Here is a 25,321-nt window from a genome sequence, read left to right on the forward strand (position 1 = left end):
CGGCTAGTCAGGCCTTCTCTGCCATCATCAGTGCCTGACCTCAGAATGAATGGGCACAAGTTCCCACAAAAGCCCTCTAAAATCTTGTTGAAAGCGTGGAGGCTGTTATAGCCAATAGCTGGGGGGGCATACTGAACTAAATTTTTCGGCTATTTGTACGTAGAGCAAAAGAGAAATCAGAGACACACTGTACTGCAACAGTAAGCGGTCTCTCACAGTATTTCACAACAACTGTGTTAGCTTCCTGTACAGCCAAAGTGGGAATGTCCCACTGACAAGTGCACAAATTCTTAGTGCCTGCCCAGTTGGAGTCGATCATCTCTGAAACACCAGTATCAAACAGCTGCAGGCTCCTCTGCCTCAAACTGAACCAAATCTTAAAGCTGAACATCATGGAGGAATCAGATATCGATGATCGGCTTTCTACTTTTCCAGGAAAATGGAAATGTTTGCTGAAAGTGTCTGAGAGTACTGATGCAAACATCGACAATTTTAAGACTCTGGAGATAAACCCGGCTGGAGCTGCACTCTCAGGTAACAGACGTACTCAAACATGTCAGCCTAAATCTGTGTTAGCAATCTCTGTAACACATAAACCCAGAACAAGGATCGTATTTTCTAGAACAAAGACACTCTAGTATAAAGAGAGTGTTTGATATTTCAGCTTGGTAAAAACAAACTTAGTATTTAACTTAATATTTATAAGATTCTTCTTTTAAGCTTGGTTGATTACTATAACAACTGTGAGATGTTGAATGTTTGCAGAATATTTATATATCTCCTGAGGGTCATCAGAGATGGACACCAGTAGTCATTTACTGAAAGTCAAGTCAATTTGTTTGATTAAGCACTAATCAAATCACTTACAAATGCATGATAGGTGTTTTTACTAAAGTATAGGGCTGTCAAATAATAATTAAAAAAAAGATTAATCTCAGATTTTTTACAGTTAATTTTAATTAATCAAATCCTTTAAATTGCATTTCTAGATTCCACCATTTTGCTTTTTTTCTACTATCTACAGTCGACAGACCCACTTTTATAGTTTGATCAAAGTTTATAACAACAAAAAAGGAACATCTAATTGAAATGGAGATGAGGGAAACGTACAAAGGGAAATACTGTGAACATTTACCATATTGCCAGAGGCAAGACCGCCTCATAAGCATATAAATACACAGGGGAACTATGGGTTTACTAAAAACACACACATTTACATTAAACACATTTTGATTAAAAGCTATATGTACATATAACAATCACCTTTTCTTTCAGGTGCTCGAGATGGAAAGAAGAGGTCATACAGAATAGCCACGGTATGCCTGGGTCTGCTGTGTGCTCTTCTCCTATCTGGACTCATTACTCTGATTCTCCAATGTGAGTATTTTTTTAGGATGCTGATTAAAGGACAAATTTACTGTGCCCTAAAATAACAAAATAAGACATGGCGAACAGACAGACTGTTTCAGTGTTTGGATAAGCTTTATGCTGCTGGTACCGGCGTAAATATTACACAGAGAAATTCATTTCAGCTTGTACTGATGTAGCCACCCTAGACTCAACCCTCCCTGGACAGTCCAGAGGCTGCCACTAGAACGGCACAGAGGAAATGAGCATAGCAAATACATTTACTATCAATGCACAGCTGGTTAAAAATTGGTAAATTTGTCCCTTTAGTCCTGAGTGATAGTTCCTAACAAAGTATTTTTGTTTTTTCATTTCTTTCATCAGACATCAAACATATCTCCGAGTCTCAATCAGAAAGTGTCTTCTTACATCAAAGTCACAACATGACTGAAGAAAAAGACTGGTTACATACCAGGTACAACAATCTGAGTAGAGAAAGAAACCAGCTCCAGACCAGCTACAACAACCTGGCCAGAGACAGAGACCAGCTCCAGACTAGCTACAAAAACCTGGCCAGAGACAGAGACCAGCTACAGACCAGCTACAGTAACCTGGACAAAGAAAGGAATGAGTCAGAGACCGGGTACAACAATCTGGTCAAGGAAAGAGACCAGTTACAGACCAGCTACAACAACCTTGCCAGAGAAAGAGACCAGTTACAGACCAGCTACAGTAACCTGGACAAAGAAAGAGACCAGTTACAGACCAGCTGCAGCAACCTTGCCAAAGAAAGAGACCAGTTACAGACCAGCTACAACAACCTTGCCAGAGACAGAGACCAGTTATGGACCAGCTACAGTAACCTGGACAAAGAAAGGAACAAATCAGCGACTGGGTACAACAATCTGGTCATGGAAAGAGACCAGCTCCAGACCAGCTTCAACAACCTAGCCAGACAAAGGGATCAGTTACAGACCAGCAACAGTAACCTGTCCAAAGAAAGAGACCAGTTACAGACCAACTACAACAATGTGGCAAGAGAAAAGAACCAGTTACAGACCAACTACAACAATCTGGCAACAGAAAAGAACCAGTTACAGACCAACTTCAACAATCTGGCAACAGAAAAGAACCAGTTGCAGACCAATTACAACAATCTGGCAAGAGAAAAGAACCAGTTACAGACCAACTACAACAATCTGGCAAGAGACAAGAACAAGTTGCAGACCAACTACAACAATCTGGCAACAAAAAAGAACCAGTTACAGACCAACTACAACAATCTGGCAAGAGACAAGAACCAGTTGCAGACCAATTACAACAATCTGGCAACAGAAAAGAACCAGTTACAGACCAACTACAACAACATGGCAGCAGAAAAGAACCAGTTGCAGACCAGGAACAATAACTTGGACGGAGAAAGGAAACAATTACAGAACCGGTACAACAGCCTGACCTCTGAAAGAGACCAGTTACAGACCAGCTACAACAACCTTGCCAGAGACAGAGACCAGTTATGGACCAGCTACAGTAACCTGGACAAAGAAAGGAACAAATCAGCGACTGGGTACAACAATCTGGTCATGGAAAGAGACCAGCTCCAGACCAGCTTCAACAACCTAGCCAGACAAAGGGATCAGTTACAGACCAGCAACAGTAACCTGTCCAAAGAAAGAGACCAGTTACAGATCAACTACAACAATGTGGCAAGAGAAAAGAACCAGTTACAGACCAACTACAACAATGTGGCAAGAGAAAAGAACCAGTTACAGACCAACTACAACAATCTGGCAAGAGACAAGAACCAGTTGCAGACCAATTACAACAATCTGGCAAGAGAAAAGAACCAGTTGCAGACCAACTACAACAATCTGGCAACAGAAAAGAACCAGTTGCAGACCAACTACAACAATCTGGCAACAGAAAAGAACCAGTTACAGACAAACTACAACAACATGGCAGCAGAAAAGAACCAGTTGAAGACCAGGAACAACAACTTGGACGGAGAAAGGAAACAATTACAGAACCGGTACAACAGCCTGACCTCAGAAAGAAACCAGTTACAGACCAGCTACAACAACCTTGCCAGAGACAGAGACCAGTTATGGACCAGCTACAGTAACCTGGACAAAGAAAGGAACAAATCAGCGACTGGGTACAACAATCTGGTCATGGAAAGAGACCAGCTCCAGACCAGCTTCAACAACCTAGCCAGACAAAGGGATCAGTTACAGACCAGCAACAGTAACCTGTCCAAAGAAAGAGACCAGTTACAGATCAACTACAACAATGTGGCAAGAGAAAAGAACCAGTTACAGACCAACTACAACAATCTGGCAACAGAAAAGAACCAGTTACAGACCAACTACAACAATCTGGCAAGAGACAAGAACCAGTTGCAGACCAACTACAACAATCTGGCAACAGAAAAGAACCAGTTACAGACAAACTACAACAACATGGCAGCAGAAAAGAACCAGTTGCAGACCAGGAACAACAACTTGGACGGAGAAAGGAAACAATTACAGAACCGGTACAACAGCCTGACCTCTGAAAGAAACCAGTTACAGATCAAGTATAACAACCTTGTAAGAGAAAAAGGTCAGCTTCAGCACACACTGGATAAAGCAAATAAATGGAGAGCAGACCTTAACATCAAGCTTCAAGGTAATTTTTTTTTATTGTATTCCATTGATTTTTTTCATTGTCCTTAAATGCTTAGGTTAGGCAGTATTCTGGACATTAGGTTGTATCATTGTCTCATAGGCCAGGTTTTGTTCAGTTCCCTGTTTCATCCCACTCTTCTCTGTAAGATTACCTTAGTACTAACAGGAATAATATTCTCTCTGAGTTAATAACTGTGGAGTCTCAGAACATAAAACTGATTTATATAAAGTCTTAAGATTCTTTGTATTTCTTATTAGTTTTCAGATTGTAATGCAGCTTGGAGTATTAGGCCTTTACCCTCCCTCTATACTGTATTTTACAGTCTATGGTTTAATTTGTACAACCTGTTTAGCACAGATGCCTGATCAATACTGGACTGTTACTCCTCTGTTAAGTCTTACAGTACATGTAAATGCATCTAACGTGTTTTGCTGTTGGATTATCATCCTTTGCTGATACCTGAGGCAGAACAGAGATATAAAGAGGGTGTATAACACTGGAATCTCAAAGCAGTGCAGGTAAACTGGGATATACTCAGGCAGAGCAATTCTTACCTCTTTTGAGTAAAATCATGTCAGTGTTTTCCTGCAGGGAGAACTAGACAGAAAACTCATCTTCCATTGTTTACCTGCAGAGCAAAGAAGCAAGTCACTACCAGGAAGTTCCCATTATTTATTTAACAACAATGGCATTTTAAGCTGACATGCTCTTCCTCAGGTGTTAGTGCTATAAAAAGCACGAGTGTGTTATTTAATAATGCTGTCAGTTTCCGTATTGGAACATGTGATCAACTGTTCAATTAAACAGACAAATGTTGTTCTGGCAGTGTTCAGCCATGCTTTATGATCTTGACTGAAAAAATGTTTTCTTACCCTCTGAGCTTAAATTTTTACCTATGGCCTCCATTTATCAAAATCAAGATTGCTTTAAATCGAAAACAACGTAAATTCATCACTGTAACATCACATGCCACTGCTTTGATTTCATAAGAGTAACATAATGTACTGTAAAATTATTGACCTATATGCCACATTAATCAAGAGTACCTGGACACAGCCAAGGACCTCCACTTCACAACGGATGTTGGAAATTCACCGCCATAGCTCATCTTCTAATACCAGAAGTTACTTGAACTAAACGTCTTTGTTGTTTTCACCGTGTGTTGGAGTTTTCAACTTAACAAGCACAGCGATAACATTACATTTATTTTAATGGATCAATTTATGATCCAAATTCACATATTACTGAGCAGAGACATAGTATGCAGCAGGAGATTGGCTAGCTGGCCAGAGGCAGACGTTGCCGCCATGTTGCCAGAGGCAAGTTGTCATGTCATTCAATACAGCTGACAAGTGTTGTGCACGTTTTTGGAATAAAAAGCTCAAATGACGAGATTACTTGAATTTTAATGAATCATTTATAATAAATGATCCATAGTGAAATAATGATTGATAGTAAAACAAAAAAGCAGAATCCTCTTTCTTGTATTTTCTCAGTTAAATGAAAAGATGTACTCCATGATTTAAGATAAAATAATTTAAAGTATAATACATTTTCATATGTGTATAGATATTTTTTTTTATTTTAAATTTATATATATGTTTATCAGATTGTTTAAGCTTTTTACTCACCCATTTTTTTGTCTACTTGTATTTCCTTATGTGGTGGACTTTCCTCTATTAATATGGCAGCGATGCATGAAGAAAACAAGGAAGATGTTCAGCTCAATGTTAATTTTGGCAGCTATTTTTAGTTTTAGTCTTAGTTTTAGTCTTCAAATGAAATGCATTTTAGTCTCAGTCACATTTTAGTCATTAGGGGCTCGGGGCAACGACACGAGCCACTCTCCTCCTCATAGCAAAGCTATGGGAGGAGAGTGGCTTGTGGCGTAGCCACTATTGTTGAGCCACTATTGTTGAGCCACTATTGTTCTTCCGTTTTCATCTTACGGACAAAAATTCGCCGCGCTACTCCTCCTAGGGCTTTGAGAAAACCCCTGCAAATTATACATCAAAATGTGTGGTTTGTTCCCGATCGGTGTGCTATGACTTTTCTAAGAGATTTGCCAGTTTTTCGCAAAGTTATTTGCAAAAAACTGCGAAAAATGTCCCATCTGAAATGAATGGGGAGAGAGACAATGAAACCCCCAAAATAGGGTTTTTTACCACCCCTACTGCTTCGCCATACTTTCACCTACAGAGATCATTCAAACTTTAAAACGCAGGTATTTTTGTCCTGTCTTCAGGAATGTCTTTGTTATGATGATGGGGTTTACGATTTTCGATAGGCAAGTCTTCAAATCTCCTGTGCGTTGAGTGAAAATCATGAAAAATCCCCCTGCTAGAGTGGGTGATGTCATCACCCCAGAGTGTGAGAGAGCCAACACATCAACTTAGACTTTTGTGAACAACTTGTGACTACGGCCACAAATCTAACACCACACACATAAAAAATATATCAAAACGGAGGAAATCTTGTCCCGCTACTGTGGAACCAAGAACCAAAGCCATATCATGTGCAGTTTTGGCGTGAGAGGACCAACTGTCCCAAGAAAATGGACATCTCGGCCATCTGCTGCAATGTTACCGAATCGGATCCATTTCATTTCAAAGTCAAAAAGATACCCGTTTTTAGATCGCCCTCCTGGCCTCATTTCTTGCACAATCAACACCAAAATTACATCACAGCTAGTTCCAAGCCTGCAGATGCTCACGCCAAAATCCGTTTGATGATACCATTTACGATTTTCGCACACGGAGAGGAGAAAGAGACTGTGTTCACAAGCAAAAATCACCCAAAACTACTCTCTGCTGCCTCAGGTGTAACTGATCTGTAATCAGTGATGCGTAACCGTGCAGGCATTAATTACCATGGCAACAGCAGCTGTGGTGCTTTGATGATGTCATCCTTGATTGACACACAGATACAGCCCTCAATGAGCTCTGATCACACACACACACAGAGCTGTTCCAATAAAGCAGCCCATTTAAACAATGCTTTAACAGGATGGTGGGTGGCTTCTCATCCACATACAGTCCCCCATAAAGTCTTTGGCAACGTCAGTCGCCAAAGACAGCCACACATATATCCCATATGAAGTGAATGGGAGAGATTGTTCATTTGTATGTGTGTTAGCACGTGAAGCACGCATTGGTGTGTGTTTCTGTGTTCTCTTGACTTTGGTGACATCAATCAAAATAGCAACACACAATCCTTTCTCAATAAAAGTTTTTAATGTGTTCAAATGGAGCTGGAAATAACAAAGTTCATCTCTTCTGCACCTGCTCTCATCAAGACCTTGACAGGAACTGCATGTCTGTATAAAATTCAAATAAAGGACTCTATTTCATAGGGAGGGTCAACACCACCAGGTATGTCAAGAAAACAGCTGAGGCTCAGTTGCCAGGTGATCAGCATCAGCTAATCAGGCCACATGACTAAAACAATGAATGAAGTCTCCTGTCATGTACAGTGTTTCTCAACCATTTCACCGTGTCATTGTCCAGCTACATGCTGCTTCAGCTTGGACTTGGACATGACCTTGTAATGAGAAGTCGGGCTATTGTCATAAATGGCCTTGCGATGAAACCGGCACCGCCCCCCGAGCCCCTCTCGCGATTTCCGCTTGAGGAAATTGTCTAGTTTCTATCCTTCTTACTTTTGACTGACAAAAACTCAAAACATTTTGGTCTAGTTTTAGTCCATAAAAAGTCCTCACATTTTAGTGTTTACTTTTAGTCCGAGCATTTATTTTCTTGTCTAAATCTGGTACCAAATCATGGTAGTGTGTTCTCTGCACCCTGCCAAACCTGGGGTCCCTGCTTTCTACAGCTGAGAGGCAGAATAGATAGAGCTGCATTGTTTTTTTGACAGATTTACCCACAGTGGAGAAATATCATGAATTTTGATTGGCCAACAAAAACTAAATTACATTTTAGTCTAGTTTTAGTCATTTAGATGAAAAACTAAACGTGGTTTTTGTCAGTTTTATTCATCGTAGATCTTTTTTTTTTTTTTTTAGTCTAGTTTTTGTCATGGAAAAAAGGCTGTGAATGAAAATTTTTTGGTCATAGTTTTAGTCGATGAAATTAACACTGGTTCAGTTCAAGTAACTTCCGGTATTAGAAGACGAGACATGGCGGCACTCGTCCGACTTCTGGTATGAAGTGGAGGTCCTCGGCTGCATCCACGTCCCTCTTGCATTAATAGGCCCATGTGTAAAGTTTGAAGGGCTGATACAAAGCAGAAATATCTATCTAAGTCCACATTTGTGGGACTGAGTTCAATAAAAAAACATCTAAAATAGGAAAACGGAGGCCAAAATGCTTGATTGCGATTATGACATTTTTGCATTTGCAACATTAAAAAAGATAGTATTGTAGAGTCAAACATAGGTTATTTTTGTTAAGATATTTTTGTATTTATTGAACCCAGAAACCTTTCAGCAATTAAACTCCTGAAATCACCCTTTTCAGTGAAATTTGTGCATAAAAATCGTCTGATATTGAAAGTAGTCCACGATATCGAATCAAATCAAAATCATATTATGGCTGATTTTGTCATATCAGAAAAAATTGTATTATGTCCAACATATCGCTATCGTATCGTGATGAAATAGGTGATTTACACCCCTACAGTCAACAGGGACATTCAATGCCAGGGACATAGCGATAGCTGAGATTTGTTGCAGCACTGCAAAAGAATCTCTATGTAGAAAGGGATGAAGACTGCAACGATGTAATTGCAGCCATGTTGCACATTTTCATATGATGCTGATATACGACTTGATTTCTTAATGCTGAGTTAATACTGACTCATCCTTTTAAAGAAATCATCAACCAAACTCAGACTTTTATCCTGACTCCTTCTTTAAATGACTGAGATATTTTGTTTCTCTCTCATGTCAAACAGATGTCAATGGATGGCACTATTTCAGCGGAAGTTTCTACTTTGTCAATGTTGTGGAGAAGTCCTGGCTAGAAAGTAGAGCTGACTGTCGAGGCAGAGGTGCAGACCTGATAGTTATCAACAGCAGAGCTGAACAGGTGTGTGTCAAGTGGTAAACTCTGGTGTCAAATAAATGAGACAACGCAGAAGGGCCAAGAAATATATTTCTTTGAGAGACCATCTGAAATTTTCTTCAAAAACCCAGAGAGTCCCATCAACACTTAAAATTAGGTTAAGATAAAGACATTTCAGTCCATTAAGAGGAAGAGTTATGCATACATCTGCATAGCCATAAGTGGGCTGGCTGTGTTGACTTGGAGGAAATATCAGAATCACAGAAATGAATTAAAGCTCAAACATGTTCATAATGTTGATTTCTTTATGACTGTACCTCTGTGTTGACAAGAACTTTGCAAGAAGTTTCCAGAGGCGCTTGTGGATCGGACTGACTGACAGACAGAGCGAAGGGACGTGGAAATGGGTGGACGGGACTCGGTTGACCACTAGGTTTGTACTTTATTTACCAGCCATCACTGTATTCTGATAAATCAAGAACTGTGATGTAGTTACTAACTCTCTCCCATAAGCTTAGACGCCACGTATTCCAGTCACAGCACCCTCCCACACACGAGCTATATCAACACCATATCAACACCATCAAAAGTCTCAAATCCCACTGGAATATGTTTTTTTTTTTTTGCGCATGAGTTTGTTTGGTTTGCACACAAATGTGGATGCAAAAAATTAAAGATTCTGCAGCCTTAAAGGGATACTTCAAAATTTTTGCAAATTCGCCCATTGCCATAATCCTTATAGTCTTAGTAATAGGTCCGTTACATTTAGTTGTTGGTGCAAGCTGTTTCTAGATCTGGGAGGACTGATATACCAGCTGCACAGCTAAGGCTATGGAGACAGACGGTATTTTTGGCTTTCCTTCATCAAACTCATCAAATACACAATTCAACAACTCCAAAACACTCTCATGGACAAGTTGTAAACTGCACATTCGCCACGCTATGAAATAATCATGGAACATTACGAGACAGAGATGTTTTAAAGCTAAATGCAAAGCCAGAACTACACTCCAGACATGGCTGCTGCACTGTGTCACTCCGCCCAGTGGTTTACTCGAAAAGTAGTTCCGAGTATTTGCTTCATGTGTTGTAATGTTACATAATTACATGTTATTATTTCATCACAACTTGTCCATGAGAGCGTTTTGGAGTTGTTGGATTGTGTATTTGATGAGTTTGATGAGGGAAAGCCAAAAATACCATCTGTGTCCATAGAGTTGGCACAGCAGCTCCGAACTCAGCAGCGCTGATCTAAAAATAGCTTGCATGGACAACTAAAGGTAACAAACCTATTACTAAGACTATAGAGATTATGGCAATGGGCAAATTTGCCAAAATGTTAAAGTATCCCTTTAACAAACAATGGGAAGCAAAGACGACAAGAATGAAGCCTCAATGAAAGCTCTCTGCACTTTGTGTTGTTGGGAGTTTAAAAAGGCCACAGATATGAGCGTAACAAACAGAGCATGGTGTTATGGGATGCAGAGTCACACTAGCAAAAGCTGCAGGCAATATCAGTGTATTTTTGTGACATCAGTGGCAACAGAAAATAGCTCAAATTGGCTAGGAGATTCAGAATCACCTGGCACACACAGACACACACACCCCTTTTGATTGTTTTTTCCTGCTGCAGTTCATGTGATGTCACTGTATTTATGTCAAGGCACAATCATACTTATATCTTTTTAATTTCATTTTTTTGTATTGCAGTTTCTGGGCCTCTTCAGAGCCGAATAACTATAAGAGAAGAGATGAAGACTGTGTAGAAATACAAACGTATGATGTGGAAAACGGCTGGAACGATGAATCATGTTCCTCTCTAAAAAACTGGATCTGTGAGAAGACCATTGATCTCTAGCCGGGCATTCAAATCTCACAGACAGTCATATAAAAACGCCAACAACATGCTATGAAAACTATGAGTAGCTTCTATTTGTTGTATATAGATGTTTCTGTATTTCTATGATATCCAAAGAGCCTTGAATGTAGATCACTTTGTAGAAACTCTAACTATGATCTCAATATAATAATCAAGAGTTTTTGCTGCCTTGCATGGACCCAGTCTTTAACATTGTATTTGTTTTATCCACCATCTTTAGAGCCGGCCTGCTTATATCTTCTGTAGTGATAGACATAAAGGTGTTTGATGATTGAATTTGCTGCTGATTTGACATGAAAATGGTTGATTGAAAAACAAATTACAACTAAACTGAAACTGACCACAGAGTGAAAACAAATCCAAAATAAAAAATGAATGAAAAATCCAAAATGATTCTAACCTTGTTGATTAACCACTAATTTAGACAGGCCTCTTTATCAATGTAATGTTTCATTTTTACCAAGTTTGCTCCACTACTAAGATAAATATTAAACACTGCACCAATATGGGCTTATAGTTTATATCACTTAGATTAAAAAAAAGCCTGATTTAACACTGAAATTATACAGTTATATATATAGCATCATTTTTAGGAATTAATAAAAGGAACTTTATGTGTTGTCCTTTAAAAATCATTTAAAAACAAATTATCTTCAAGATTGTTGGTCTCATAAAAAGATTTCACAACTACAAATTATAGGTTTCAGGTCACCTATTTGATGAAAAAAAGACTTTTTTCACTTATTCTGTGTTGAAAATGTGCTTCTAATGAGGAAAGCTCTTTTGTGATAATAAATGCCCAGTTGTATGTCATTTGTTGTTCTATTTCTCACGTTTAGTTATTATAGCAGTAGAGACAAGGTATGTGCCCAACTATAGCTGCCAGTCAATTAAAGAAGTTTTTCTAGACATGAGAGCAAAACATGTAGAGAATAACTGCAGATCACATTTATATAAGACACAGCCAACAAATTTTAGTGCATGAACAAAGGGAAAATTTTGGACTCCAATGAGTTTAGTTATTTCAGTTTCTATTTTACTAAACATGGTTTTAAATGGAAAAAATGCCTTCAATAATAAAAATCCCATTGAATTAATTAAATACAAATGAACCCGAGAATTAAATATGAAACACATACGCAGAAACAAGAACAACTCAGACTGTATGCTCATTTTTCCGTGTAGCTGCTTTTCTCATCTCCTTTGTTCACTTCTGATCTCATGACATTTTCTTGGCTTTCCTCCTGAAAGACTGGCCCTGAAAACAGAGGCTGAGCATTCCAGCCAATCACAGGCAGGAAACAACACGGTGCCTTTGCATACAGCCTGTATAATAAAGGCAGCTCTCCCTCATCACACCCATGGCTTTCCCTTCAGTTCTGGTACCTCTTGTGCCAAAAATGCACACTTAGTTTATATTTAAAAAAAAACAAACTTTGTCCTCTTTCACAATTAATATTATCATGTATTGTATTTGTTGTTCATTTTTTCACAATTTTCAAAATTCTGTCCCAGCCACAACAATCAGCCCAACATAAATAAACCTTTTTTTTTTTATAGCGTTAATATCCCTGGTGTGCAAAAAATGCACAGTGAAACCCATTCAAACCACTTCTTTTGATTTATACCCCATTAAGGCATGAATCATGCATTTTCTTCATTTGAGAGTTGGGGCTTTTACATCTGCACCTGGACCACTTTTTTTTACCCTGTGACATCACTTTTACCATATATGGGCGAGGGCAGGAAATACATATTTTTCCCACCAGATTTCAGTGTTATACTGCCCTTTGCTCCCCTTCTCACTAACTCTCTGAGGATTTGTTTAAGTGCAGATCAGTGTGTGAGTCTGTGAGTGTGTCTGTGCAATAATCAAAAAAATAAGTTATCTAATTTTCATGTAGTAACTTGCAAAAAAAAATTTTTTTGTGTGTATTTTGCATCTAAAAATGCAGTGACATCATCAATGAAACATGGCATTTAAAGGGCTAAAAAGATTAAAATGAATGAGTATTTGACATTTATGATCAGGGCTGACCTTAAATGAGAAAAATAAAATTCATTAATAGTAAAACAATTTTGAAATGTATGATATTTATAACATGATTTAAAGGTGTGCTTTTTTTGCACAGAAGGGTGAAAAACGTGAGTATTTTAGAATAATTGACTTCACAAAAAATTATCATAATAAAGCATTTAAACCAATGTTGCTACTAATCAGTGATGTTTGCCAGGCTGCAATCATCCATATATAAGTTATTCACTTCAGTGTAGCATCTTGAAAAAAAATCAATTTGTGTTTTTTTTCTTGAAAAATTGTTTGTTTACATTACAAACATGGCAATTAAAGGGTTAAAAGATATGACCGTTATTGAATATTTGGTATTTTTGTTAATGGCACAAGTTGATGAAACAAGGAAAAAATAAACAATTAAAAATAAACTAATTTAACTTTTTATTTAATCACCCCCTGTGCATTTTTTTGCACACTAGGAGGAAAATGAGGCAACAATTAGTAGGGATACCAGAGGGTCAAGTATGCCTGAACCAGTGAAATCCGCCCTGAAGAAGGGCTCCAAGAAGGCAGCATCCAAAGCAACCAAGAGCGGCAGGAAGAGGAGGGCCAGGAGAAAGGAGAGCTACGTCATCTACGTCTACAAGGTGCTCAAGCAAGTGCACCCCGACACCGGCATCTCCCCCAAGGCTACAGGCATCATGAACTCCTTTGTCAGTGATATCTTTGAGCACATCGCCGGGGAGGCCTCTCGTCTGGCTCACTATAATAAGCGCTCCATCATCACCTCTGGGGAGATCCAGACCACCGTCCACCTGCTGCTGCCTGGAGAGCTGGCCAAGCACGCCGTGTCTGAGGGCACCAAGGCCGTCATCAAGTACACCAGCTCCAAGTAAACCTGTTTAACTTCAACCGACTTAAAGCTCCTTTCAAGGACCACCCACTTAAGTTAAAGAGTAGAAATCCTCTCATCCCATGTATTGGCTGAATGTTCATGAGCAGCAGTAACATGGAAGTGAAATGTTACTCTGTAATAACTGTTCACAGGAAAATTTATTTTCCACCGAGAATAGAAAAGTTACTGTTAAATGAATATAATATTGGCCCTAATAACAGATTAACTTAACTTCATATCTAAGGTCAGAATTTATGTATTGGCGTCACAAACATTCATTCTATTCAAAGTTTCTCACACCACTGCAGTGTGATTGGAATCACTCTGCCTGTTTTACCTTTATTGTCCACATGATGGCACAGTAGAGCAAACAAACCCTCGGCCCATGAGTGAACCAATAGGATGGAAAGCTTCAGTGCTTCAGGAAGCTTCCAGTCACTTTCACTAGTAAGGACCACTAACCCCCCCCCCCCCCCCCCATGGGCATAGCCCACAGTAGGGAGGCCCATTTGGGTCAAATAAAAAGGAGAAAAATGTGAAAGTACAGCAATTCTTGAAAAAAAAATCTAAATCATAATTATGAAATAAAAGGTCATAATTAGAAGATAAAAAAGTCATGATAATGAGATAAAAAGTCATCATAATGATATAAAAAAAATCAAAATTATGAGATAATATTCAGAATTATGAGTTAAAAAGTCATAATTATGATCTAAAAGTCAGAACTAGAGTAAAAAGTCAATATTCTGACATACAAAGTTATAAATACTAAATGACTTTTTATCTCATAATTTTGACTCTGTATCTTTTAATTGTGATTTTTTTATCTCATCATTTTAAATTTTAATCTTATAATTATGACCTTGGAGGGTTTTTTTTTAATTTCCTTACTTCCACTTTTATTCTTTTTTTAAGTGGTGGAAATGGGCTTCCATTGGCTACAATAAAGAGTGTGTTTTTATTTAATTTTTCCTAATACTTAGTGCCGTTATTGTATCAAAAGTGGCTAAATGAATCAGCCAACAGACTGAAATTTGTATCAAGGGGCGCCTAGTGTAATATTCTTATAGGGGCCCTAAATCCCTCGCTACGCCCCTGCCAAATGTAGTTTCTCTGATGACATTTTTCCCAAATGAGTCATTTATAACATATAAAATATGGAACTGAACTCAGAGAGAAAATGAGGAAGAGGAGAAATGTGGTGTTGCAAGACAGGAAACTTAAAGAAGTAGATCAGAAACCAGTATCCCTGTCTACATCACCATCTCCAGTCAGTCTGAAAATATGGCGACATTTGTCTCTGAAGAGCCACTGGAGATCTCTGTGGATTATATAAATGTACCTGATCCATCAGCCAGGAGGACGAACGTGAAGAGCTGTTCAAGAGAGCGTGGTGGAGCGACTGCTGCCATGTCTGGTGAGGAATAATCTCCTGAAAATGGACTTTAATCAAGAGGAAAAGACGAGGATGAATCCATTCACTCTGGGATCAGTAAACATTAAAATATAACATCATATCCATGATCTGCTTCCCTGTCAGTTTATTCAGCCTCTTCAACCTTAAGAGTATCTATGGTTGTGTCCTGTGTTGTAATGGACTGAAATCTCCTTTAAACTATGGTTTATGAAGCTGCCTGATTTTGGCTTTGGTTTAATTTGCTGTTTGCAGTTTTAGATGTGAGGTCAGTGTGTAAACCTTCCTGTTGACAAAGCTGCTGAGGATTAATTCATCATCTTTGTGATTCTTCTTTGAGGGAGAAAACTCCTCAGACTGCTGGCTGTGAGCTTTGGACTCTTGTGTTTCCTACAAGCTGCTCTCAACATTTCACTGCGCCTCGTTCACTTTGAATCACTTTCTAGTACGTCTCTACTTTTGAGCCGTTTGGCTTCAAGAATCTTAATCTTTATTTTTATAGCGCCAATTCATAACCAAAGTTATCTCAATACTTTTGAAAAAGTGGCCAGGTCTAGACCGTACTCCTTGTTTTATTATTTACAAAGGCCTTTAGTCCACCATGAGCTCAGCACTAAGAAACATAGAGCAAAGTTACAGCAGAGAGGAAAAACACCCCTTATATAGGCAGAAACCTGGAGCAGAACCAGACTCACGATGACTCATGACGACTAGAAAAGTGCCTGAGAAGCTCAAGTCTATTTACATTTGACTTCAGTGCTGCTGGGTTTTACCAAAGTTAAAGACTTAACATCGGTGTGAGAGAGAAAATTATTATATTACAACACCGTCATGACTGAAAAAAATCATTTATGACAATGACTCACTACACAAATACAGACTAAAAAGTCTGCTCACACCAAATCTGCCCACTCCTCTTTGCAAAAGCGATTAAAATCTGTCAGTTTGAGAGGACAGCCCTCCTCTGGTCAGCCCACAGGTTTTCAGCAGTATTCAGGTCTGGACTCAGGCTGGACTGGTCCAAAACTCTCATCTCCTCCTGGTGAAACCATTCTACATCTGTTTTTATGTTTTAAGTTAATGTGTTCCCTCTTCATCTTCAGCTTTCTAACAGAAACCTGATTTATTTTTAGTGCCAAAACTGACTGGTATTTGTTTCCAACTGACCCCATTTTCACTAGAACTTATGGAAGCCCATTTCTTCCACTTAAAAAGAGAAATGTGAAAGTTAGGCTATTTTATAAAAAAAGAAAATAATCCTAGGTCCTCATTATGAGATAAAAAGTCAAAATTATGAGATGACTTTTATCACATAATTTGGAAATTTGTGTCACAATTTTGACTTTCAATCTCGAAATTATGTCCTCTTATCTCATACTTATGAATTTTTATCTCATAACTATGACTTTTTTCTCATAATTATGACTTTTGTCTCATAATTGACTTTTTTATCTCATAATTATGAATTTTTTATCTCAAAATTATGACTTTTATCTCCCTATTATTACATTTTTCTCATAATTGTCTTTTTTATCTTATGACTATGATTTTTTATCTTATAATTGAGACTTTTTATTTCAAAATTATGACATTTTGTCTCATAATTATGACTTTTTAATTTCATAATTATGACTTTTTATCTCATATTTGTCTGTTTTATATCATAATTATGATTTTTTTTATCCCATAATTATGACTTTAATCTCACAATTATGACATTTTTTCTCATAATTGTCTTTTATATCTTATAATTATGATTTTTAATCTCATAATTGACTTTTTTATCTCAAAATTATTACATTTTTATCTCATAATTATGATGACTTTTCTCATATATATTTATTTTTTATCTCATAATTGTTTTATCTATTATTGTGACTTTTAATTTCATAATCATGGCTTTTTGTTTCAAAATTGGCTTTTTTATTTTTTAATTATGACTTTTTATGTAATGATTATGACTTTTTTTTCATAATTATGACGATTCACCGCATATACAGTGCTTAACAAATTTCTTTCATTTTCAGTGAGCTCTCCACATTTTACCATTTTGATCAGGAATGAGGAATTTCAAACTGAATACACCCAAATTTGAGCCGGCTCACTGGGCTTCTCTGAGAAGTCAGGAATGAATCATGCATAACATTCAACCACTAAAACTCATTTTTCTCTTCAGGAATGCAAGTAAATAACTATAATTTGACATATTAATCAAGAAATAATAATGTGCTTTACTATATTTCCCCTTTTTTTAAATCAGTAAATTTGAAAATACATTGATAACAATAATAATGATTTTTAGCATAAAATTATCATTTGGGTTAAAGAGCTTCTCCATATTGGTGTATTAACCGTTGCAGAAAGATAAAAAATGATTTTGGTAATTACCAATGCTGTTAATTTAGGGCAGCTGTGGCATAAACTGTACTTTGGTTAGGGATGGGTGGTCTAATAAATCTGTTAAGCACTGTATATTTAATTTTTTATCTCAAAATTGTTTTATCTCTTAATTGTAACTTTTTTAATTTTGTAATTATTACTTTTTTCTTATAATTGTGACTTTTTATCTCATAAGTTTGACTTTTTTATATTTTAATTATGACTTTTTATCTATAATTGTGACTTTTTATCTCATAAATATGACTTTTTATCTCATATTTTTGACTTTTTATCTTATAATTGGTCTATCTCATAATGTTGACTTTTTATTTAATAATTATGGTGATTTATCTTATATATATTGTATATTTTATCTCATAATGTTTTATCTCTCAATTGTGTTTTCTTTTGTTTTGGAATTATTACTTTTTTCTTACAATTGCAATTTTTTATTCCATAATCATGGCTTTTTGTTTCAAAATATGCTTTTTTAATCTTATAATTATGAATTTATATCTCATAATTATGACTTTTTATCTCATAATTAGGACTTTTTGTTTTAAAATTGGCTTTTTATATTATAATTATGCTTTTTTTATCTATAATTGTGAGTATTTATCTTACAATTGTTCTATTTCATAATTATGACTTTTCTTATCTCATAATTGACTTTTTTATCTCATAATAATGACTTTTTATCTTATAATTGACTTTTTATCTCATAATTATGACTTTTTATCTTATAATTGACTTTTTAATCTCATAATTATGACTTTCTATCTTATAATTGGTTTTTATCTTATAGTTATGTCTTTTTCTATTTAGCACACAGGATTCTTTTTTGTTTTTAGAACTGCCTAACTTTCACATTTTTAGTTTTTAAGTGGCAGACATGGGCTTTCGTAAAACTCCAGTTCCACTTTGACAGAAACAGCCCCAACACATGATGCTGCCCTCACCATGCTTCACTGTGGTTACAGCAGCCTTTTTAATGATGTGTACTGTTGTTTTGAGTCAAATCCTTTTAAAATGGTGGGAAACAAGTTAATCTTTGGTCTCATCCTATCATACAAGATCATATAAGGTGGTACAAGATTAAAAAGACTCTAAATGGTTAAGGGCTTGTGTTTGGTTCAAGCTTCTTATTTTGTTGGAGAATTGTTGGTCTTCATTTTTAATCCCACCCCGTCCCTCCACTATTGGCTTGATAATTTTTTAGCTAATCCCAGTCATTTACATCCACATATCCACAGGACACTGAAGCAGCAGTGGGAGCAAACTGCAGATAAGTGCCTTACAAAAGGACACGTCATAATGTGACCGCAGGAGATTGAGATCAGCCTTCCAGTTATAGAGAACCAGCTCTACCACTGACCACAGCAAGTCATTTCCTGTAGATATTATTTCACAACAAAATAGGTTCAGAGAAGGTTTGGGGAAGAGAAGTAATAATGAGGCATCACTGTAAAAAAAAAAAAAAAAAAAAAAAAAAAAGAAAAAAGAGGATGTGACTCATGTTTTCTTACGTTACATTAAGTTTGACTCAGGATTTGATTTTTAAATTGCTCCAGTGAACACACAGGAAAATACTGAGTCTTAGGTTTAAGTTTAAAATACAAGTTTAAACGTTTAAATATGAAATCTCAATTTCAAAATAAATGTTTTCTGCTTTTCACACAATTCAGGCTGTAAGACATCGGCTCAGGAGGAGAACTGCAAAAACAAGACAAAGGCAAATCTGAAGAACTTTGGTAAGTAGATGTGTGTTTATAGGGATGCACAGATGAATCAGTCTAACATCAATGTTGGCCCGTTTTACAAATGTCAGCCAAAGGATGTGGAGTGAACAGATAGCAGTTCCCAAAGTTTGTTGATTTTGTCCAATCAATTTCATGTTTAACCTTGCAAAGCAGATGGATTCTCCTGTTTCTGCGTTTCTCACTGGCGAATCCATCTTGCAAAACTCCCGTCTAACCGTTTTGGCCCAGTTAGAAAGTGACAGGACCAATCAGCGACGAGAGGCAGTGCTTTTGGGCACGGCTGAGTCATGACCTAAGCAAGCGGCAACAAGAGGCCGGTGCATTTATGGAGGAACACATTAGCGTGGATGCTGCTAAAGCATCAGTTTTATCAGAACTTGACGACATTTCTTTGTTATAAGAAGAGCAAAGAACAGCAGTGAATTGTTTTCTTTTCAAAAACAACAAAAGTCGTGTACTGACACGTCTACAGTAGCCATGGTTCGCATTATGTAGTTCTCTATGGAGTTTATTCCTCAGTTAAAGCTACGTTGCATGTTTTGTGGCTCTGATTGTGTCATGGTTACTTTGAAAGTTAATTTTATTGTTATGGACTTCCGGTTTCCGGGTTCCGGGAACCGGCCTTGTTGCTGGTAACTTGTCACTGCTTTCCCTGAGGTTCACCATCCCCCCACGGCGCTGCGGAGAGTTCTCACACCTGCGATTAATCACTCATCACTACTCACCTTCAAGAGACGCCTGGAAACTCTCTGCAGTGCCAGAGTTTTGCTCTTTACTCCCCGTGGTAAAGCTCCAGCGCTCGGCTCAGTATCTCCTGTGATTCTTTGATTGATTTCTGTACTTACCTGTGGATTCTCCTACTAACGTGTCTCTCCTCTTTTCCAGTGCCTCACTCTCCGCTCACCAGCAGCTCGGCTCCAGCACTCTCACCCACGAAGATTTCCCCTCACTCTCCGGACATTTGGATTCCCCCCCCTTTTTCCTGTGCACAATAAATCTCTTAAAACTGCTCCCGACTCCGCATCTGGGTTCATCCACCACGCACGCACACAACAGATTGGCCCGTAAAGATGTGACAGAACATTCATCCAATCACCCTCTGAGATTTTTCAAAGCGACTGCCCTTTCCCAAACGCTGTATATGGGAAGTTTACCAGATGGCTGTGTAAAATCAAATAAGAGATTTTTTTTCTCCTGTCTCATGTTAGACTAACTCTAACTCTTATCACATTTCATGGTCAAACATGAAGATATGTTTGTTTATATATATATATATATATATATATATATATATATATATATATATATATATATAGTGCTTAACAAATTTATTGGACCACCTGTCATATTTGTCTCAGAGACCATCCAGCATCATGAAGTGCTTTAATGCACACTCTTTTATTTTCAGACAGCTCTCCACGTTTTACCATTTTAAACAGGAATGAGGAATTTCAAACTGAATTCACCCAAATTTGAGCTGGCTCACTGGGCTTCTCTGAGAAGTCAAAAATGAATCAAGCATAACGTTCAACCACTAAAACTAAAGTTTCTGTTCAGGAATGCAAATAAATAACTATACTTTGACATATTAATCAAGAAATAATAATGTGCTTTACTATTTTTTCCATTTTTTTGTAAATCAGTGAATTTGAAAATTGATGGATAACAATAATAATGATTTTTAACATTAAAAATATCATTTGGGTTAAAGAGCTTCTCCATATTGGTGTATTAACCATTGCAGACAGATAAAAAATGATTTTGGTAATTACCAATGCTGTTAATTTAGGGCAGCTGTGGCATAAACCTTACTTTGGTTAGGGTGGTCTAATAAATTTGTTAAGTACTGTATAGATAGATAGATAGATAGATAGATAGATAGATAGATAGATAGATAGATAGATAGATAGATAGACAGACAGACAGATAGACAGATCGACAGATAGATAGATAGATAGATAGATAGACAGACAGACAGACAGACAGATAGATAGACAGATCGACAGATAGATAGATAGATAGATAGATAGATAGACAGACAGACAGACAGACAGACAGATAGATAGACAGATCGACAGATAGACAGATCGACAGATAGATAGATAGATAGATAGATAGATAGATAGATAGACAGACAGACAGACAGACAGACAGATAGATAGACAGATCGACAGATAGACAGATCGACAGATAGATAGATAGATAGATAGATAGATAGATAGATAGATAGATAGATAGATAGATAGACAGACAGACAGACAGACAGATAGATAGACAGATCGACAGATAGATAGATAGATAGATAGATAGATAGATAGATAGACAGACAGACAGACAGACAGACAGATAGATAGACAGATCGACAGATAGATAGATAGATAGATAGATAGATAGACAGACAGACAGACAGACAGACAGATAGATAGACAGATCGACAGATAGATAGATAGATAGATAGATAGATCGATCCACCAGCTCCACTGGAATTTCAAATCAGTGCTCTTTTTGGAACATGATTCACTGAAAACTGATGTAACTTTGGGGGAGATTATTCTATGTTCTTCAGAGTTTTATGGCAACACAACAGTATCACACTCAACACGCCCACTTGAAAACAGCTCATCATAGCGCCCTCTACTGCCAACAGGAAGTGACACAAGTGGCTCATTTTTGTATTCCTCTTACTGTGTTGAACCTACCATGCTCTGATTTTGACCTGTATACATGTCCCAACATTGACATGTTTCATTCACGGATGCCCTGATGGCCATGGCGGCAATTTTGATCCTTCGCCATCAGACAGGAAGTGGGTGTAACTCTCATATGAAACATCCAATTTCATTCAAATTTCGTAAGTATGATCAGGGTTTGCCCCTCTCCACATTTAGATGTTCATTTCATGGTTTTGCTGTTGCGCCCCCTAGTGTAAGAAGCCTGCAGCACCTTGAAAATAAAATGTCCAATCTTTTTGTAATTTCACTTGATAAATAGTCCTTCCCTTATCCCTTCCACATATCAGCATCTACCTTTGTCACTCTGCCATCTACTGTTGAGGGCTACTATTACCTCATTAACAACGTGCATTTTGCCTTTTTTTAACATAAGGACACACAAAGGAGCATCTACATGGTCTCTCTGCCGTTCTGCAGCACAATGTATGGGTTTGCTAACTCCCCACTATTACCTCACATCTGGGCAGTTGCGCCGGGATGCGAGGGCTTCAGTGCTGCTTGCAGCTCTAGTTCTGTTTGAATTTTCCCAAATTTTAGATTGATTCTCTAAATGATTATTTTTTTTCCATTTCAGAGGATTATTTCCAACAAGGATGGGTGTACTTCCATCCCAGCCTCTATTTTATTTCTATCATCAGGAAATCATGGCATGAAAGTAGAAATTACTGTTTGGAGCGAGGTGCAGATCTGATGATCATCAACAACCAAAAAGAACAGGTGTGTGGATAAACATTAAAGTAAAAAGAAAAAAAAAGAGACTTAGACATCAGCTGGCTGTTTCTACTGATTACTGATCCCTTCTTGTTTCTGAAACAGGACTTCACCAGAAGATTTGTGGGCTATACGTGGATCGGACTGAAAAGGATAGAAAACAAAGAGGAATGGAGATGGGTGGATGGCACTCCTCTCACTAAAAGGTTCATTCAAGATTATTTTTTACACTGAACATCAACAAATGTCTAAAAACACGTAGGAGAAACTGCAATCTAACCTAGCCATGTTGCTGCAATCCTTGTCACGGGTGTTTTTCTTTCTTGTTGGTTTCAGTTACTGGATTCCTGGGGAGCCCAACAATAATGGTGGTAAAGAAGATTGTGTACACATAAAGTTCCATGGGAGAGAGAAAAGCTGGAACGACATTTCATGTGATGTTAAAAACTTCTGGATCTGTGAGAAGATGGTGGTTTGTTGAAGTAATAAAGCAGTGAGCCAAGATAACAAATATTATAGTGTCAGTGATGAAATATGGTGAAGCTGAAAACTTCCTTCTTAACCCTCTGGAGTCTAAAGTCCTTTAGTAAAAACATTTGCGCTGCTAAAGTCTACAGCAGTGATAATCAACTGGAGGCCCAGGGTCACAATCTGGCCCCACACAGCTTCCCATCTGGCCCTCAGAGGATTATTTAATTCAGAAAATTTGAGAGACCAAAAATATGGCATGCCACTGTTTAAAGTGGGGGTATTATGCCTTTTTTCAAGGCTTTCCACCATCTCTCTGATACCCACATAGTAGCTTTACATGGTTTACAACTCAAAAAACTCCTCATGTTTCTCACACTAGTGTCCTGAAAACCCCTTATTTTAATCTTCGTCTGAAACGTTTCGTTTTCACTGCTGTCTCTTTAATCCCCCACTCCACGGACCTGCTTTCCTCCGATTGGCCGATTTTCCAGAGGCTGGCCGGTGGCAGGACTCAATGTTTTGTGCCCGCCCCTTCTAATGTGGCTAATGTTGTTATGCTAGTAGTTGAAAACTTTGAATGAACCTGCCTGTCTGTAAAATATGGCGAATTTTGATATACATTCGTACGTGTTAGACCCGGAGTCTGATCCTGATAGTTTGGAGAGAGAGGGGGAAGAAAACCAGCAGCAGTGAAGGACAGAGCAGGACGTATCTGTTTGGTAAGTGTTTAATTACTGTGTTTCAATGGCTAAATGGCTAAGAGGCCTTGTGGTGGCGGTCTGTTCCACTTTGCCGGCAGCACGGACGAACCATGAACCAGTCAGGAGATAATATTGCAATGACCTCATCAGTTCGCTCCATTGAAATCTTGTCTCGGGAGAATCTCGGTGAGATTTAACAAACCATTTTCATCAGTTTAAACGCTTATTCCAAGATTTCTGCCGCATACGTTTATCTTGCGGTCTGAAAATTTGCATATGTGGAGTATGGACACCCAACTTTGTGACTTTATATCAATGTTTTTAAAATCGGAAAAGTATAATACCCCCTCTTTAACTTCTTTTTTTTTTTTTTTCTAAAGAAAACCTTCAACTTAGTGTCTTTTCAGACAAGAAGCACACTAGTATTTCTGTAATTTGTCATGGTAAACACATACTTATTATTGTTATCTTGATTATCCACCTTATTCCTGGGCCGCTACTGAAAATCTGAATATGGGTGAAATTTCCGGCGCTGAGGCGGAAGTACATAATTACATGTATTTAAATACAGCAGCTAAAGATAGATGCTAACTACGAACGACAGTTGTTGAAAGAAATTCATCGCAAATTTGTAAATATTTGTATATTTTTGAAATCACATGTTCACATTGTTTGTTTTTGTAAGCTGTAAATAAGTAAATAAGGTGGATACTACATTATTCCTGGGGGGTCTACTGCTATAAATGTGGCTGGAACTTTTGTACCGTAGCAGTAATAGCAAAACACGATTCTTTCAAGGGATTACTGAAGTGATTTAGGGTCAACAGTGGTTGTTCTGAAATAAATATTTGCTGCAATAAATACTGCTTCATTTTTGTTAACTCAAAAAAGTTAAATGAGCTGAATGTTTAAATAATATTTTCTGTAATGCTCAGTACCTTTTGCTTGGGTTGTGGTACTAATTACATGACAAAGTTAGATATATGTCTTTAACCCTTTACCTACTGACCAAGCGCCGGCGCTGTGTTTTATATGTCTGGAGTATTATTACCGTAACTCTGTCAAAGATCAAAGTTCAAAGTTTGTCTGATCAGAAAAATTCCAACGGTGTTGGAAAGCTGAGAATTGTGGGTATGTGCACATATATGGGTCATTACAGGACCTGGAACCATATGACATGGGTATTCGTAGCAAAACACCAGAAGTATTGTGAGACTGCTACACGGATTCACAACACTGTAACTCCTCGAAAGTTTGCTCAATCTATAAAATTCCAACGCTGACAGAGAGCTGAGAATCTGTGCTTCCCGGCAATATATGATGTGTGGTA

At 37.6% G+C, this 25,321-nt stretch overlaps 2 protein-coding genes across 2 annotated transcripts; both read left to right on the forward strand.

Moving 5' to 3' along the window:
• The first annotated feature begins 326 nt into the window (after positions 1-326).
• LOC121508460 (putative leucine-rich repeat-containing protein DDB_G0290503) lies at positions 327-23,744 on the forward strand. Its single transcript, XM_041785333.1, has 14 exons — positions 327-534; positions 1,276-1,377; positions 1,732-4,014; positions 8,926-9,059; positions 9,368-9,468; positions 10,746-10,892; positions 11,754-11,775; positions 13,408-13,820; positions 15,056-15,240; positions 15,578-15,682; positions 19,302-19,367; positions 22,683-22,825; positions 22,925-23,025; positions 23,156-23,744. The coding sequence occupies exons 1-14, from the start codon at positions 393-395 to the stop codon at positions 23,298-23,300; spliced, it is 4,089 nt and encodes a 1,362-aa protein (XP_041641267.1). The 5' UTR covers positions 327-392; the 3' UTR covers positions 23,301-23,744.
• LOC121508933 (histone H2B-like) lies at positions 13,453-13,824 on the forward strand. Its single transcript, XM_041786080.1, has one exon. It carries the CDS (start codon positions 13,453-13,455, stop codon positions 13,822-13,824), a length of 372 nt encoding a protein of 123 aa, XP_041642014.1.
• Positions 23,745-25,321: the final 1,577 nt, after the last annotated feature.

This window comes from Cheilinus undulatus, linkage group 4 (genome assembly GCF_018320785.1).
Source record: "Cheilinus undulatus linkage group 4, ASM1832078v1, whole genome shotgun sequence".
Lineage (NCBI taxonomy): Eukaryota > Metazoa > Chordata > Actinopteri > Labriformes > Labridae > Cheilinus > Cheilinus undulatus.

Coding starts and splice junctions, on each gene's coding strand:
- LOC121508460 (XM_041785333.1), top strand. CDS start 393: ATGGAGGAATCAGATATCGATGATCGGCTTTCTACTTTTCCAGGAAAA. Junction 535..1,275: donor GGCTGGAGCTGCACTCTCAG/GTAACAGACGTA, acceptor CTTTTCTTTCAG/GTGCTCGAGATGGAAAGAAG. Junction 11,776..13,407: donor ATTATAGCAGTAGAGACAAG/GTATGTGCCCAA, acceptor TTTGCACACTAG/GAGGAAAATGAGGCAACAAT.
- LOC121508933 (XM_041786080.1), top strand. CDS start 13,453: ATGCCTGAACCAGTGAAATCCGCCCTGAAGAAGGGCTCCAAGAAGGCA.